The sequence below is a fragment of the Typopeltis vanoorti genome, chromosome 12 (assembly GCF_054136105.1).
Source record: "Typopeltis vanoorti isolate ZY-2024b chromosome 12, IOZ_Tvanoo_1.0, whole genome shotgun sequence".
NCBI classification, from domain to species: domain Eukaryota; kingdom Metazoa; phylum Arthropoda; class Arachnida; order Uropygi; family Thelyphonidae; genus Typopeltis; species Typopeltis vanoorti.
This window is the reverse complement of record NC_143560.1, coordinates 103,882,029-103,898,323: the sequence shown is the minus strand read 5'-3', so window position 1 is coordinate 103,898,323 and position 16,295 is coordinate 103,882,029. Positions and strand designations below refer to the sequence as shown.

General features: G+C 33.8%; 1 protein-coding gene across 3 annotated transcripts in view; it reads right to left on the bottom strand.

The window, feature by feature from the left end:
• The window catches only part of LOC150101091 (uncharacterized), a 99,594-nt gene that overhangs the window by 70,222 nt on the left and 13,077 nt on the right, over positions 1-16,295 (bottom strand). For all 3 annotated transcript variants that reach the window (XM_090401460.1, XM_090401462.1, XM_090401461.1), the window contains exon 3: positions 7,802-9,585. In XM_090401460.1, coding sequence (XP_090257586.1) covers positions 7,802-9,585 — 1,784 coding nt within the window. The remainder of the gene's footprint in view (positions 1-7,801; positions 9,586-16,295) is intronic.

Below are 16,295 nucleotides of genomic sequence, written 5' to 3'. Positions count from 1 at the left end.
AACAATGGCTACTCTCTAAAAAATATTAACAACCAATTATCCCGCCGTCAACGTAGAGACACAGGATGACTCCAAAGGTCATATCGTCTTGCCATATATCAGCACACTATCCAAAAAGCTGAGTAGAATTCTAAAAAAGTTTAACATAAAAACGTGCTTCTCGACTCTGCCAAAAATAAGATCACGCTTCAACAACTATAAACAACCTCACAACCTTCTACAATTCCCAGGTGTATACAAGGTCACTTGTGAATGCGGAAAGCCTTACTATGGGCAGACAGAGAAATCTATCTTACTACGTCTCGAAGAGCACCAGCACGACATTGTTTATAAAAGAACCAGAGCAACTGCTCTGTCAGGCCATGTCCTGCTTTCAATAAACACGAACACGAAAGCCACCAACATGAAATAAATTGGACATCAACTTCAAACCTACACATCTGCCATGATGAGATAGAGCGCAGCATTGTCGAGTCAAAAGAAATCACCTTGGACCCTTTTCATTTGAATAATAATCTTAGCTATAATTTGCCTGACCTTCAACTCTACTATTAGATACTGGAGATCGCATGATTCCACACATGCACAGGTGTACAACAATAGAACTTTAACTCGGACTGTAGTTCAAGCTCATAATAACTGTAATTTACAGTCGAATATTATGGCTTTATAATTGTATAGCTTTAGAGTGTGTCAATGTTAATTTAAGTGTCTTTTAATATCTTTCTATGTTCTTATCGCCTGATGAAGTCATTCTTGACGAAATATGTTGCGTTTTTTCAAATAAATGTCATTGTGTTATAATTCTCGGGTTTTAAGTCAGTTAATTTAAAAAAATGAATATATATATATATATGTTAAAGATACCAAGCCATTTTAAACCTGGTTTTACTCCATTTCCCGAGTAAGCAAACAGACAAACAAGTCAGTTTGCACCTGCAAGTGTTGCAAGTCTATCTGATCCTGCACATAGTGCAAGACCAAGGCAATTCATGGTAAAAGTAGAATACGCTCTGATCACTAATCTTAATATTTACCCTTATTGCAAAGCACATCTCCTGGAGGAGATGTATGATGCTTTGTATTAAAGGCAAGGGACCATACATCTCCAGGAGATGTGCTTTGCATTAAGGGTAAATATTAAGATTAGTGATCAGAGCTTATTCTACTTTTACCATGAGTTGCCTTGGTCTTGCACTATGCGCAGGATCAGCTAGACTTGCAACACTTGCAGGTGCAAACTTGACTTGTTTGTCTGTTTGCTTACTTGGGAAATGGAGTAAAACCAGGTTTAAAATAGCTCGGTATCTTTAACATTTATTATACCCAAAGTAAAATACTTTCTACACACACACACACACACACACACACACACACACATTCTGAATATAGGGTAATTTTACTATTTTAAGTGAAGGAATATTTTCTTTGCTGGGTAGAAAGGGCTAACCAAATCCTGGCTGTTATGTTCACACAATTTATCACTTATGGTGGATATTCTCAGATTTTCAAAATCTGTGTTAATTTTTTAATTTCATTATTAATATGCCTATTGTTAGTTGAGAATTTATATGCATTGATGAACTATGAAAGCATGACTGAATTTTTAATGGCATATGGATGGTACCAGAGACTAAACATGCATAACTTTCCTACAAATCCCACTCAATGTTTTAATAACAAACTTAATTTTTATCATAGAATCAGGATGCAACAAATCTATAAACCTAAATTTATCTTTAATCAGATTCGACCATACGGCTACAAAAAAAAATAAAATAAACCTATACACATTGTGAATTACCTGCACTTCCAACTCCTACCATCCATACTGCAGTATTACCCCAAGGTATGTTTTTCAAAATGCATAAGCTGTTGTTGTTGATTTAATGTGACCCCTAATAGAAATTTTATAACAGTTTTAATCACTAAATCACATATATAACTTAGGGAGTACTCCTAAACAAAATACATGCTATGTTATAATGAGCAAATACCCCCCCCCTCCCTTTTTTTTTTTAAATTTCAAAATATTCCATGATTTCTTGAGCTGCAGAAACCAAACATCCACAGATACGATGCTATTCTGAAAGAAATTCACTTTACCAAACTCAAACTATAGAACTACTGAAAAAGAGAAAAGAACTGAAGAAATCTGAAGAAAATTTTTTAGAATACAAAATTATCTGTAACTTACTAAGGAAAAGAATTCCACCAAAAGACTACAAAGCTTTCAGGATACAAAAACTAAGAGAAGCAGTGGAGGCAAAAACCAGCCTGAAAAAAATAGAGAAAAACTTAAATTTTAAACAGTCGATTCCATCTGCTTTACAGGATCAAAATGGAGAAAAACATACTAATAGAAAAAGGATAGAAGAAACTGCGTGGAATTTTTATAAAGATCTCTATGAAACTAAGTGTGTTTCATAAGTTTCAGAACCTATCATTCCAAAACCAAACAATATACCAGATATACTTCCAGAAGAAATAGAACATACCCTTAAGAAAATGAGTAAATGTAAAGCCTCAGGACGTGATCATGTTAAGGATGAAGAAATCCAACAAGGTGGACCAATTATTTTCAAAGCCTTGGCTGCCAGATTCACGTGGTACTTCAAAGAAAGAAAGATTCCAGAGGAATGGAAGACCTCAAAAACCATACTTCTATTCAAAAAAAAGGGAACAGAGAAGACAAAAAACTATTGTTCAATCTGTCTACTCTCTCACATATATAAAATCATGAACAGAATCTAAAACACACTTGAAGACAACCCCAGTAGAGAGCCACAGAATTCAAAAGAGGCTTCTCCATAATAGATAATATCCAGATCATTTCACAACTAACAGAAAAAAAATGCAGAGAATACTGAATCCCTCTATGTTTCCTCTTTATTGATTTTAAAAAAGCATTTGACACCATAAAACACAATGCAGTCATCAGTGCCTTACTGGAAATAAATGTGGATCCTACTTACATCCACATGATAAAAGAAATTAACAAAAATCAGACCACACAAATAACCCCATTTGATCATCCTATAAATATAGATATAAAGAGAGGGGTCTGCCAAGGTGATATGATCTCCCCTAATCTATTTACCAGCACTTTAGAATATATTCTGAAAAAAAAAAAAAAAAAAAAACAGACCTAAATGGAGGAATAAGCATAGATGATGAAAAATTACAAATCCTTATGTTTGTTTGTTGATGATCTAGTACTGATATCCCACAACCCAAAAGACCTAGAAGAAATGGGTGAAAAAATATACATAAACAGCAGTAAGATAGGCTTAGAAATGAATCTAGAAAAAACAAAATGGATCAAAAACATCTACACAAGTGACAGTCACCTATGTATTAATAACATTCCTATAGAAAAAGTTGACTCCTACAATTACTTAGGACAAACAATAAAAATGAATAACGATTTATCTGATGAACTAGCAAAAGAAAGAAAGCTGCATGGCTATCATTCAACAGACTAAAAGAAACACTTACTGATCAAAATCATGACATCTCTGTGAAGGCAAAACTATTTAATAGTGACATTCTTCTGTCACTCACATATGGATCAGAAACATGGAACATGACAAGAAAAGAAGAGACTCTTAGAATAACTCAGTATGCAATAGAATGTAGGATTTGTAACATCAGCAAAATGGAACATGTTAGAAACATGGAACTAAGAAAAAGATCAAGCATAAAAGATGTGGTAACTGCAGTATATAAAAGCAAGATGAGATGGGCAGGTCACATGGCCAGATCAGGGATAAAAGATGGACATATAGAATACTCAACTTGCAACCAAGAATAATGAGAAAACCAGGAATACCACCTACAAGATGGGAAGATCCACTAGTGAAATCTATGGGTAAACATGGAAGAGAGAGGCTCAAGATCGAGATCGTTGAAGGCATCTTTTTGACCTGCACTCATGGAGAAATCCTGAGTGAAACACAGGTCCATCAAGGTAATGAGTTTGGTATAATAAGTTTAGTGCACTGCTGGAACAAGATCCAAGCAGTTCAGTTAACTAATACATGTCAAAATTGGGAACCTTGAAACAGAAAAAGAGGAACAATTTAAATATTAAGAGTAATGATCATGAGCCAACCAAATGAGATGGGAGGTAATCGTGCCTTTTATTTTCCCTCATGTGTACTTAGTTCAAAAGACATTCATTGGAAGACTAAAGTAAAAATATATAAATTGAAATTTGTCCAGCTGCTACCCATGGATGTGAAACCTGGATATTTACAACATGAGTGGAGAATCTGATTTCAGCTTTTGAAAGGAAAATCCTTAGAAAAATATTTAGTCCAGTGAATAATAATGGTCTCTGAAGGATCAGATACAAATATGACCTATATCAACTTTATAAAGAATCCACAATATCTGGTATAATCACGTTCAACAAGTTGCAGTAAGTAGAAAATATTTTTGTATGGAAAATGAAGTATTCTTAAGACAATAAATGGTAAAATTCTTGATAAAAGACCAAAAGGAAAATCCACAACAAAAACACCATTATATTACAATGTCCAAACTGGAAAAGTAAAGTTTTGAACAGAGGGTATGAAACAACAAATTCAGAAGGCCAAGACTCGACTTGGACCGTAGAGCCATAAGAAGGAGAGTATAGTGTAGTTGGGATATAACCTTATAGAAACAAAGGAGTTAAAATTGAAGACATTTGTGCTTCTACCATAGAGTACCTGTTTGTTCCCAGACAGTCTGCTATACTTGTTTCCATAAATTAAGGAACAAAGAGAAAAATTGTGATAACTCAGGGGTAAAAAAAATAAAATAAAATAAAAAATAGTGTTCTGGACATTCTCATCACTCACTTTCCATCTGAGAGAAATGACAACTTCAGTATATAGCAAACCTAACTTTGCAAGCCATATACATACAAGAATCAGCAACACTGCTCATCATCTCAAACTCTCCTCCATGCTACCTTTCACCATGGATAAACAGTCTCCTTTTTTCCTGCCAGGCATTTGCAGGTTCTTTGTGATTATCTTCTCTCATACTCTGGACAAAAAGGATGGTCTGTTGGGAAGAGGATGTAAGAACATCAATCCAACATTCTCTATAAAATCCCTGAAAAGTCAGGTCTTGCTCAGTACTCAACATGACTAGAGAATCTTCTGGTCAAAGTCCCATCTTTTACATAGATAGCATATTAAATTTGAGTGGCTATACAAGGAGAATCCTGAAGTGTTACTACATCACCCTAACTTCAACTGTTAGGGTGATGTAGTAACAAATGCCATCATTTGTTACTACATCATGACTGTTTCCTTACCAAAAATTCTGGAAAGTTTAATGCTTGGATATTGTAAACTTTTTTTTAATTGAGTATGAAAAACTGTAAATATCACAAATTTGTTCCCATAGGCCAAACTGTCAACCAACAGTATTTATTCAGATCTTACTTAGTTGCCTTAAGTGTAGATATATTTGCTAAAATGAAAGAAATATAACATACACAGAAATGGATGCTTCACCATGACAATGCCCACACACAAACTGCATTGCCTGAGCAACAGTTTTTGATCTAAACAACATACACAGTCCTATATGATTGACTGAGATAGATAGCAGGCCCACTCTAACTAACATGGTGTGGATTTGAATTGCACCATGGTATGGTTGTTTGTGAATGTATTTAGATGGTAGATGAATTTCATCTCCCAGCATGAGATCACCATCCAGCTTACAGGGGATATGCAATGGCTTGAGACCAAACACGAAAAATAAGTTTATGTTTGGACTCTAGAAGATCTGGATTACTTAACCCTTAGTTTAGCCTACATTACTAATGTACTTAAGTTTTAGTTGATAGAATTTAAAAAATGTTCCCAAAAAGTTTTATTATTATTATTATTACTAAGTGACACCTCCAGGGAGTCCAAAGACTCATCAAGGGAGAGCATCTACTCTACAACTCTGTCTCCACCACTCACAATCCACCAACTACCATCATCTACACCAATGCCATCTACTACCAACCCCCACCACGAGTATTTTCACAGACAATCACAAACATCCATACCCACGACGGGATTCAAACCCGCAGCCTTTTGGCTGGAGAGAGGATATGCTAACCACTCAGCCAGCCAGGCTGGCTAAGAAGTTTTATTATTATAATAAAACTTCTTAGGACACTGAAGTAACTGACATGGCATTTAAGAGAACAAATCTGAAATACTAATCCATTCAAAGATTGGCAACTGAGGATCAGGTTATTTGAAGGCTGGGTAATTGAGAGATCACCTCTAAGATAAGATAGCATTATCTAAAGCTCTAAAATTCTATAGGAGATTGGAAGAATTCATGTCTCAAAAATAAATAAATAAATAAATACATAAAATAATAATAATAAAAATTATGGCATTTAAGGATGGCTTCCCTTCATGAAATAACAATAATTATTACTAATTATTTCATTAAGTTCGCTGTCAAGGCACTCAACTAATTCTGGCAATCCATTTCATTCACTCTCCAAGCAAAAAATAAAAAAAATATAATCAGCACACTATTACTAACCACACTCTTACACAATTTCCAGAAAATCACCTCTAGTTCTCTCTCCATTCATCGTGTATTGAAAAATTTCCTTTGTATCAATCTTATAAAACTCTTTTAATAACACAAGCTTTTATCAAGTCTCTTCTTTTCTGCTTATCTACTAAACTTTGCATTCCACAGACTTATCACTAGCTTTCACTTTTCTCTAAAATCTTCACCACCTCCTGACCCCCCCCCCCCCCAAGAAACTCATGTGACTAAATCTGTGCATAGTAATCAAAAGCCTTATAAAGAACAATAACCTCCCTATCATTACTTGTTAGGATATTTTTTAACATCCAAATAATCCTTTCAGCTATTTTGCCAACTAAATTTCACTCACTGCCCACCAGAACCCTCCCCAAAGCCCCTGGCCTCATCAATCTCTTGCAATCCAGTACCATCAATGTGATACACAGTAGATAATCTTACATTTTGTAATATTCAGTCAACAATCATTATCCTTCATCCACAATGCCAATTTATTTAAATCATCCTGCAGGATAACTACATCATCTTCTTCATTCTTGCCCTCCTTCATTTTGCATCATGGGCAAACAACTGAATATCTCCCCCCCTCTAAATCTTCCCATATAATTAGAGTTGAAACAAACAAACCACAACAACAAAAAAAAAAATCATGTTTAAAAGATAATATGTAGCATATTGAAAGGTACAGTATTACAATATTAATAAATTTGATTATCCACAAATCAGGAAGATACATGCAGTACATTCTCCAAAACTAATATTACTGTTTTGTTTTCATACTCAAACTGGAATCAGCCAATTGAAAATCAGATAAGAAATGAATTATATGATGCTTACTTATTTGTGTGAGTCAACAAGTTATAACCAGTAATTTTAGTATTTTTTTTTAACATAAAAGCTGTCTTTCTCAGACAAAAATCATGCTGAAGCATGAATAGAATAAATTATCAATTTTTTTAATAATTTCAACTACTCAAGTAACCATAAATATGGAACAAATGACAGTAACAACAATTACCAAATATCTGGTGGCTAACCATAGAAGTAACTGGAAGAATAATAGCCTAAAAATGCCAGTTATTTGGAGGCTAGGCTTGTAAGATTCAGCTTCCAATACATGCAATTTGACTTTTTTTTAAGCAGTTCATATTCAAAGCTGGAAACAATTATTTTAAGGATCATACAGTTAATATAAGAAGATACTATAAATATTTAATCCAAACATTCAACTTACCTGTAGTTAATGAACCATCATTCTCATGTAGGTTACAAGAAAGAGAATCCTCAGAATTTTTTTCTATACATAAATCACTAAAAGTTTTGGATTTTTGTGGTAAATTATTTGCAATATTTGATTTTCTTCTGAAACACTGCTGACTAAAGCCTGATAAACGTTTTATAACTGGATTTATCGGCGTTGAAGTGGTCTTTAATGTTAAATCTAGAACTGGTGTGGAACTGGCTTCTAAAAATAGAGATTCATTCTCATCTGGTGCAATTTTGTAGGAAAAGTCTTTATCATTATCATCACATTTTTTAACAGGGGATACGTCATTACTGAAAATATCAGAATTACCGGTTATCTCTTTGAGAACATTAAATTTGGTCAAATATCTTCTTTTTCTAACAGATGGCACATCACTAATGTTTGGATCAGACTGATGATTTGTGATACAAGAAAGAGGAAGAACTTCTTTTTTTGATAAATAGGAAGAAGAAATTGCTGCAGAGATTTCTGCTTTGTTGTTTGGAAGGTGAATAGAGATTCTATCACCAAGGTTTTTGTTATTATCCCTCACTGATGGACTAGTGCAGTGAACATGTGTAGATGGAATCACATCACAAGCATGCTTAAATCGTGGACTGCGGCGTAAAACAATGGTAGATGAATCATCTTTTTTTAAATTCTCCCATCGTTTGCTATAATTCTTAGACATTCCACGACCACTTCCAGAGATAAGTACCTGTTCAATAATATCTAAGCCAATAGAACTATCCGAACTTTTAGAATTTAAGTCATAATTGGAATGCAGTTCTTTCTGCAAGTCTGAATGTTTGGGATCTAAAACATTTTCTGAACTACTCTGGCTTAAAATTTTATTTTCAAGTAAAGAAGCAGCTTGATTTAGTGTTTTACTACATTCTTCCCTACTGTTCACTTGGTTTATCATATTAGAATGAGTACAAAGAGAATCATTATTAACAACATGGTGGTTGATATTTTCAGCATTTATATTTGTATTATTTTTTCTCTTGTCTTCTTCATCCAATAATTCAGTAACATTCCTTGTGGGATGGGAAGGAATGGTTTTCATGTGTTTTAAATTGAGTTTTCCATAATGTATTTCTAATGGGACTTTACGCCTTGACTTCTTATTTAATGATTTCTTTCCTCTTTTAGTTTCACAAGTGGATTTGAACTGAAGCTGAAAATGTTTTCCTCTTGAAATGTAAAGTCCACTTTTATATTTTGGAGAACTTCTTGAAATAAAAATTTTGCGGGCAGTCTTAGGTAAGGTACCTTTTAATTCATTAAGTGATGTTTCATTTAAAACTGACAGGTCCTTCTTCTCTGAGCCTGTTGTTTTATTTATTGATTCTGAGGATATATTGAGGGCTTCTGGTTTTTCCATGCACTTTGCTTTCTGTGCTTGCATTTCTTTATAATTTTTTTGGTCTACTTTTGGAAATTTTGTGCATTTTTTGTTGCAGTTATGTATACTGATTACTTTATTTTCAATATTACTTATTTCTCTTGTGCGAAGGCTTAGTGCTTTATGAGATAAATTTGAATCCAAACCTTTCTTAGCCTTTGTCCGTTGTTTATTATTTTTCTTAAATTCTAGGAAATGGAAGCTGTCTGATTGAAATGAAAAATTCTCATCAATATATAGTTGATCCTCTTGTTTCTTTATGCTGTACAAAGGAATATGAATATGCTTTCGATTTTTCAGAGCTGGCAGATTACTAGATTCCTTTAATGGTATTTTTTGAGCAGATTTACAAATCTCTACCTCACTATAAAGAACAAAAATAAGAATAAGATAAATTTATATAGTGAACATTTAATTTAAATGAAAGAAAAGTTTCAGTTAATGGATTTTATTATAAAAATGCTAATTATAACAACAAATTATAAAAAAAAAATAATTTCATCTGTACTTTTTTTTATATTTCAGGTATGTTAATGTCAATCTCTCCCTGTAAAACTGTTCATGATAAATTATTATTATGCAGGAGGTTCCATGGAGTTCAAAGGCTTATCACAGGAGACCTACACTATTATTCACAAAATACCAATCCTCTCTCTTCAAACTCACTCAGTGACAAAGCTTGCTTGCAACAATCTCTGTAGATAATTCACCATTCTCCAAGCAAAAAAAAGTCCTCATTCCCTTATGAACCATACTTTTACATAAACTTCTAGAGGTTTCCAACATATAGTAATAACATACTATAGATTGGTCAACCAATCAACCCCTCATGTATGGGCCCCTTAAAAAAACAGGTGACTCCTCATTCTCTTTTGTTTTGTCCTAAACTGAAACATTTTTCAGCATTTACTCTGTAAAAATCCCTTTAGCAATTTCACATAAAGATCACAGTTTAGATCACAAAAACTATCACAGTTTAGTTTTTTCTACATAAGGTTTCAACTCTGACGTGTGAATGCTGATCACTGCACAAATATCTGAGTCTGATTCTTCCACCAGTTGAAAACTTATTTTGCAGAGCATGAACACCAGAAACAGAAAACAAGCACATCATGTTACTATTCAAAGTGGCTTACAACAAACACAAAGATGGAAATTATTAATATCATTCCACTTGCCTTTGCATAAACTATATAAAGAACTTTAAGATAATTCTTGTATGTACAATAGTTGTAATGAATAATTCACAAGGCTTAGTCATAAGGTCAGTGGTGGCCGGGTGAAAATATTAAGTGGGGATGCTGCATATACAAAAAGCGTTTTTCCTGCTAATCAGTAAGAATTTATTAATAATAAATTTACATATTAAAAATTGCTTTATTAAAATTATTTCATCTCACCACGAACAAACACCAATAATAAAAGTTTCATATCAATAGCAATGACAATGAATAATTCACAAGGCTTAGTCATAAGGTCAGTAGCGGCCGGGTGAAAATTTTAAGTGGGGATGCTGCATATACAAAAAACGTTTTTCCTGCTAATCAGTAACGAATTTATTAATAAATAAATTTATATATTAAAAATTGCTTTATTAAAAATATTTCATCTCACCACAAACAAACAAACCAATAATAAAAGTTTCGTATCAATAGCAATGACAAACGCAAACGAATATCGGTGTTAGATCGCACTGCATTTGTTTTGTGTAACGATAATTGAAAAAATAATTCTTTTCATATTTTCAACAGTAACACTAGTCATAATTCAGCCTTGTATCTATAATAAATAAATAATTATATGTTATTTTAACAAAATAAAATAAGATTTACAAAAAATAGTTCACCATGCACACGCACCAATAATAAACGTCTCATATCTCACAGAAATAACACGTGCGCAAGTATACTAAGATACACTGCTGTTTGGGCAGTGTGGGAATAATGTAACGTGCAATGACAAGTGCAAACGAATATCACCGTTAGATCGCAGTGCATTTGTTTCGTAATCTAAAGCATTAATCGAACAATTCCAATTATTAACTATTCAATCATTGTCAAAACATAAGCTGTAACCTTTAACATATTGTATTGCATTTATATAAAGTTGTAAGCATTGTTATTATTTATAAACACAAACAAAATTTAATCTTTTCATTTTTTCCTTGGGTGTGCTGCAGTGTCACATAGTCCTTATGTACGGGCCGCCACTGCATAAGATTGAATTCCAGATAACTGAAGTTGTCATGTTGGAGGCTTAATGGATTGTATACAGCACTCAGAAAGGATTAAAACAGAATTTAATACTTCCTATATTTCGTCTCAGTCACTGAGACATCTTCAGGGATTACAAAAAAAAACTCATGTAACATGTACACAAATGACACACAATGCTAAGCTCAACCACGTGGGTGACACTAAAGTCCTAACTAGGTGGAGTGCCCTCTCAGGGTGGTTGTAGGTGGCCTGGAATGTAAGGTGGGATCTCTGGTGATAAGTGTTTCCAAAATCTTAGGAAGCTTAATGCAACCGTATTTATTAAGATTTGGTTGATTTCTGACAGCTGCTGCTGATTCTAAGAATAGTCTCCCTTTTTTGAATTTGCTGTGGCGGAGCATGGTGGTTTTTGCCCATGAGATCCTGTGGGTTGTATCCAAGACATGGTCAGCAAGGCCTGACTGACCATAGTCGTGGTTGCAGATGTATGACTGGTGTTCCTCCAGGCAGATGGTTGCTGATCTGCCTGTCTGTCCAAAGTATGCCAAAGAACAATTGTTTACCCTTTGTAGACACCTTAGTTACACGCCTTCCTAATGATACACTTTCCTTCACTGTATATAGAAAACTCATGCACACAGGCAGATACATTCACAAACTCTCCCACCACCACAACCCTGCTCAACAATATGACATTATTAAAACTCTTACCAAGAAAGCCTGCAATCTTTGTTCCAGTGGAAATGCCCTTACAACTGAGCTTGACCACATACACAACACTTTCCTCTCCAATGGCTACAGCGGTGACTGCTGTAGCCATTAAAAAATAATCACGTTATTAAAAAAATAATCAATTCCTCCCCCCCATTCCTCGGTCTTCTCTTCAGAAAGAGTTCAGAAATGCCATCACTATACCCTACATCCGTGGCACATCTGAAAAAATAGCCAAGATTTTTAAAAAGTACAACCTACACACAGCATTTAAGCCCCACTGCAAACTTGCTATCCTTATCCATTCTACAAAAGATCAGCTCTCTCCTCTCTCAATGCCTGGAGTTTATAAAGTACCCTGTTCCTGTAAGCTGGCATACTTTGGACAGACAGGCAGATCAGCAACAATCCGCCTGGAGGAACACCAGTCATATATCTGCAAACATGACTACGGTCAGTCAGGCTTTGCTGACCATGTCTTGGATCATGGAAAAAAACTACCATGCTCCACCACAGCAAATTCAAAAAAGAGAGACTATTCTTAGAATCAGCAGCAGCTCTCAGAAATCAACCAAATCTTAATAAATACGGTTGCATTAAGCTTCCTAAGATTTGGGAAACACTTATCATCAGAGGTCCCACCTTATATTCCAGGCCACCTACAGCTGCCCTGAGAGGGCGCTCCACTTAGTTAGGACTTGAGTGTCACCCACATGGTTGGGCTTAGAATTGTGTGTCATTTGTGTACATGTTACAATAGCTTTTTTTGTAATCCCTGAAGATGTCTCAGTGACTGAGACGAAACATAGGAAGTATTAAATTCTGTTTTAATCCTTTCTGAGTGCTGTATACAATCCATTAAGCCTTTAACATGATGTCCTTACAGCACTTAAGCCTCTACACGCGAACTGAAGTTGCTCTCACATACTAATTTATATATATATATAAAGGAAAATCAAATAGAATGTGACAATTATAGAGGAATTCCTTCATTGAGTGCTCTAGAAAAAATACATACAAGCCAACTTGAATAAATGCAAAGAAATTTTTTGAAGGGGACCTGGTGAAAAATAAGTCAGATTAATGGAAAATATGGGTTTGTCCTAAACAATATTTTTATCTTATGACAAAAAAAAAAGTCAAGAATCTTAATTTAAGCTTCGTCGATTTTGACAATAAAAATTTTAAACGAAGAGCACAAAACTTTTGGAATGAAAATCAATCTAAGCAAAACTAAAACAATGAAAATAAGAAGAGATGCGGAAAATTTTTTTTAATAAACTTTGAAAATCATATAATTAAAACATGTAAAGCAATTTACATATCTAGTCGCATTACTCAAAACCACAACACAGAAACAGTAAAATACAAATTTAACAAAGGATGGTCTAATATGGTATACGTGAAATAAATTAAAGATACACTTTATCCAAGTGTAAGCAAACAAAGTTTGCACCTGAAGTATTTTCAGGACTGGGGCAACTCGCATATAGAAGCTAATGACTTCACATCCCTCACCTTAGTATTCCATAATGCAAAGCACATATCGTTGTGGACATGTATAATGCTGTGCATTATGGGAAGGGTCATCACTATCCAATCAAAGAGTTCACATAATCAAATTCATTTGCAGATGACACTGTTATTATGGAAGAAGAAAGAGAACTACAAAAAACATTGAAACTGTTAAATGAGGTAGGAAAGAGATTTGAACTTGTTATGAACTTGGAAAAAACAAAGCCAATGGTATTGGTCAGCAGAACATGAAACAAAAGATACAAGTGGATGAAATTGATATAGAAAATGTAGAACAGTTTACATATTTGAGAAGTAAAATGACGTATGATTTGGACTGTAAAAAAGAAATAAAGATCAGAATTGCAAAGGGAAAAACAAATCTGATGGCCATGGATAATATCTGGAAAAGTAAAGTGATCAGCCTGCAAATAACACTAAGAGTGCTGGAAACATACATCTTTAGCGGTGTACCGTATGGATCTGAAACGTGGGAAATAAATAAGGAATCAAGAGCAAGAATTTTGACATTTGAAAGAACTTGTTACTTGAAGATTCTAAGAACAGGATGGGTACAGAAAATCACAAATGAAGAGCTCTATTGGAAGATACAACCAAAGGAGAATCTAATGCAGAAGATTATAAAACAGAAGCAGCAATTATTTGGACACATCTGCAGAATGAGTGAAGACCAGAAGATAAAGACATTCATGTTTGGTATTATGGATGGTGTAAACAGAAGAGGTAGACCATACAAAGAATGGATAGATGGCATAAAGGACTGGTGTGGAATTGATGTACAGAAACTGCGACACTGTGCACTGGACAAAGATAGGTGTAAGAAGATACTGAAGGAGGCTTCAGACACCAATAGGCTGTGAGCCCGTGGTTCATAATGATGATGATGAAATCAAAGACATGACAGATAACTAATATGTAACAAAATATGATTGGAAGCAAGTCATGAAATATTAACTGTGTTACTGTAGATCCATAATCTGGTACATCCCATGACAGCACATACATACCAGAAAATCATGACTTTCTAGTGAGTCTGCTTTAAGCTTAAAAATCATCTAATTCAAAGAAGATTTTTTCTCTCTCTCTATTTTGGGACACTCTTCTTAACCCTGCAGAGGTCACGGCCAATCTGACAGATAGAAACAAATTGTTCAATATAAATATTCTTACACATATCCAATGTATAGCTTGGAGGTCATGACTAGCTGCACATGCATATATTACAAGTGATATTCCACAGTTTATGCCATCAGTTTGGTTTAAAACGTGTTATGTAAAAGTGTGTGATATTTGATAGTAAATTGCATCTGAGAGATACCACAAATTCCAATATCAGTGTAGTATTGGTTTAGTTATTTTGTTTCATTTATCATTGAAAATGGCTGGAAAAATATATCGATTAGATAATCCATCAGACGTTGAAGAGATTCAGCGAATGTTACTTGAGTCCAATGATGAGAATGATAGAGTCGAATGCGAAGATGAAAGTGATTTAGAAGATGATGATTATGTGAATGTTCGTTCAGAAGATTCAAACACCGAACAAGATATCTGTAGTGAAGAAAGTGAAGATGAATTAGACACGAATGAAGAGTATTTTCTTGGAAAGGATAAAGAATCAAAATGGAGGAAAAATCCAATAAGAAGACAGCTGCAGAATATTTTGAGTCAACTTCTTAGTTCAGCCAAACACAAAAAATGCCAAGACAGAACTTGAAACTTGGAATTTCTTTATATATACAAATAAATACTTCAATTCTATTTTGAACCGGATTCAAGAGAAAGAGAAAGAGATGCTAAACAAATAGACAAAATAGAACTGAAAGCATTTTTAGGCCTCTTATATCTAGCTGGTTTACATTTAGCTGATTGATCGCAACAATCAGCTAAATTTTTATTCTTTACATTTCTTTGTTCAATAACTTTAGAAACTGAAAATAAATAAATCATCATGCATTATATTTGCAGTGTTATTTTTAAGTTTTATCACATTTTAGCACATACTAGTAATGAATGTAACTCTCAGATACACGCAACCTAAGCTGCAATTTTTTCGACAGCGAAATCCTCAGGGTTAAGGATATGTGAAAGCAAAGTAAAAGAATAAATAAAGTGGCTATGGATTAAAATTATTATTATTAAATCTTCAGTGTATTTCCAGTGATCCAAAAATACCTTGCATTTCTCTAGCTGTTAAACACACAGATTTAACCTGGAAATATATTAAAGAAACCTTTAAATGCTTCTTATTCTTTTTTTTTTCATTAATCTGTGTAACATTTTCTTATTCTCAAGAAAGCGATATATATTAATATCTTTCTCCAACTTATTTGTAAGCTTAACCTCGAGATTTTTGTTTCTCTTTATTCTTTATTTTCACTTTTACAGGAGATAACAGAAATGAAATTAGAAATTACAGACACATATCAATGTTATCTACAGTTCCAAAGCTTATTAAAATCTTAATATATATATATATATATATACACACATAAATTCCATATCCTTCTATGCACCCTGATCAGCACTAGTTCAGATCTGGATTTAATACTGAAAAAATGCTATTGGAATTTCATAAAACAATTTATAGTGGGATAAATACAGGAATGTG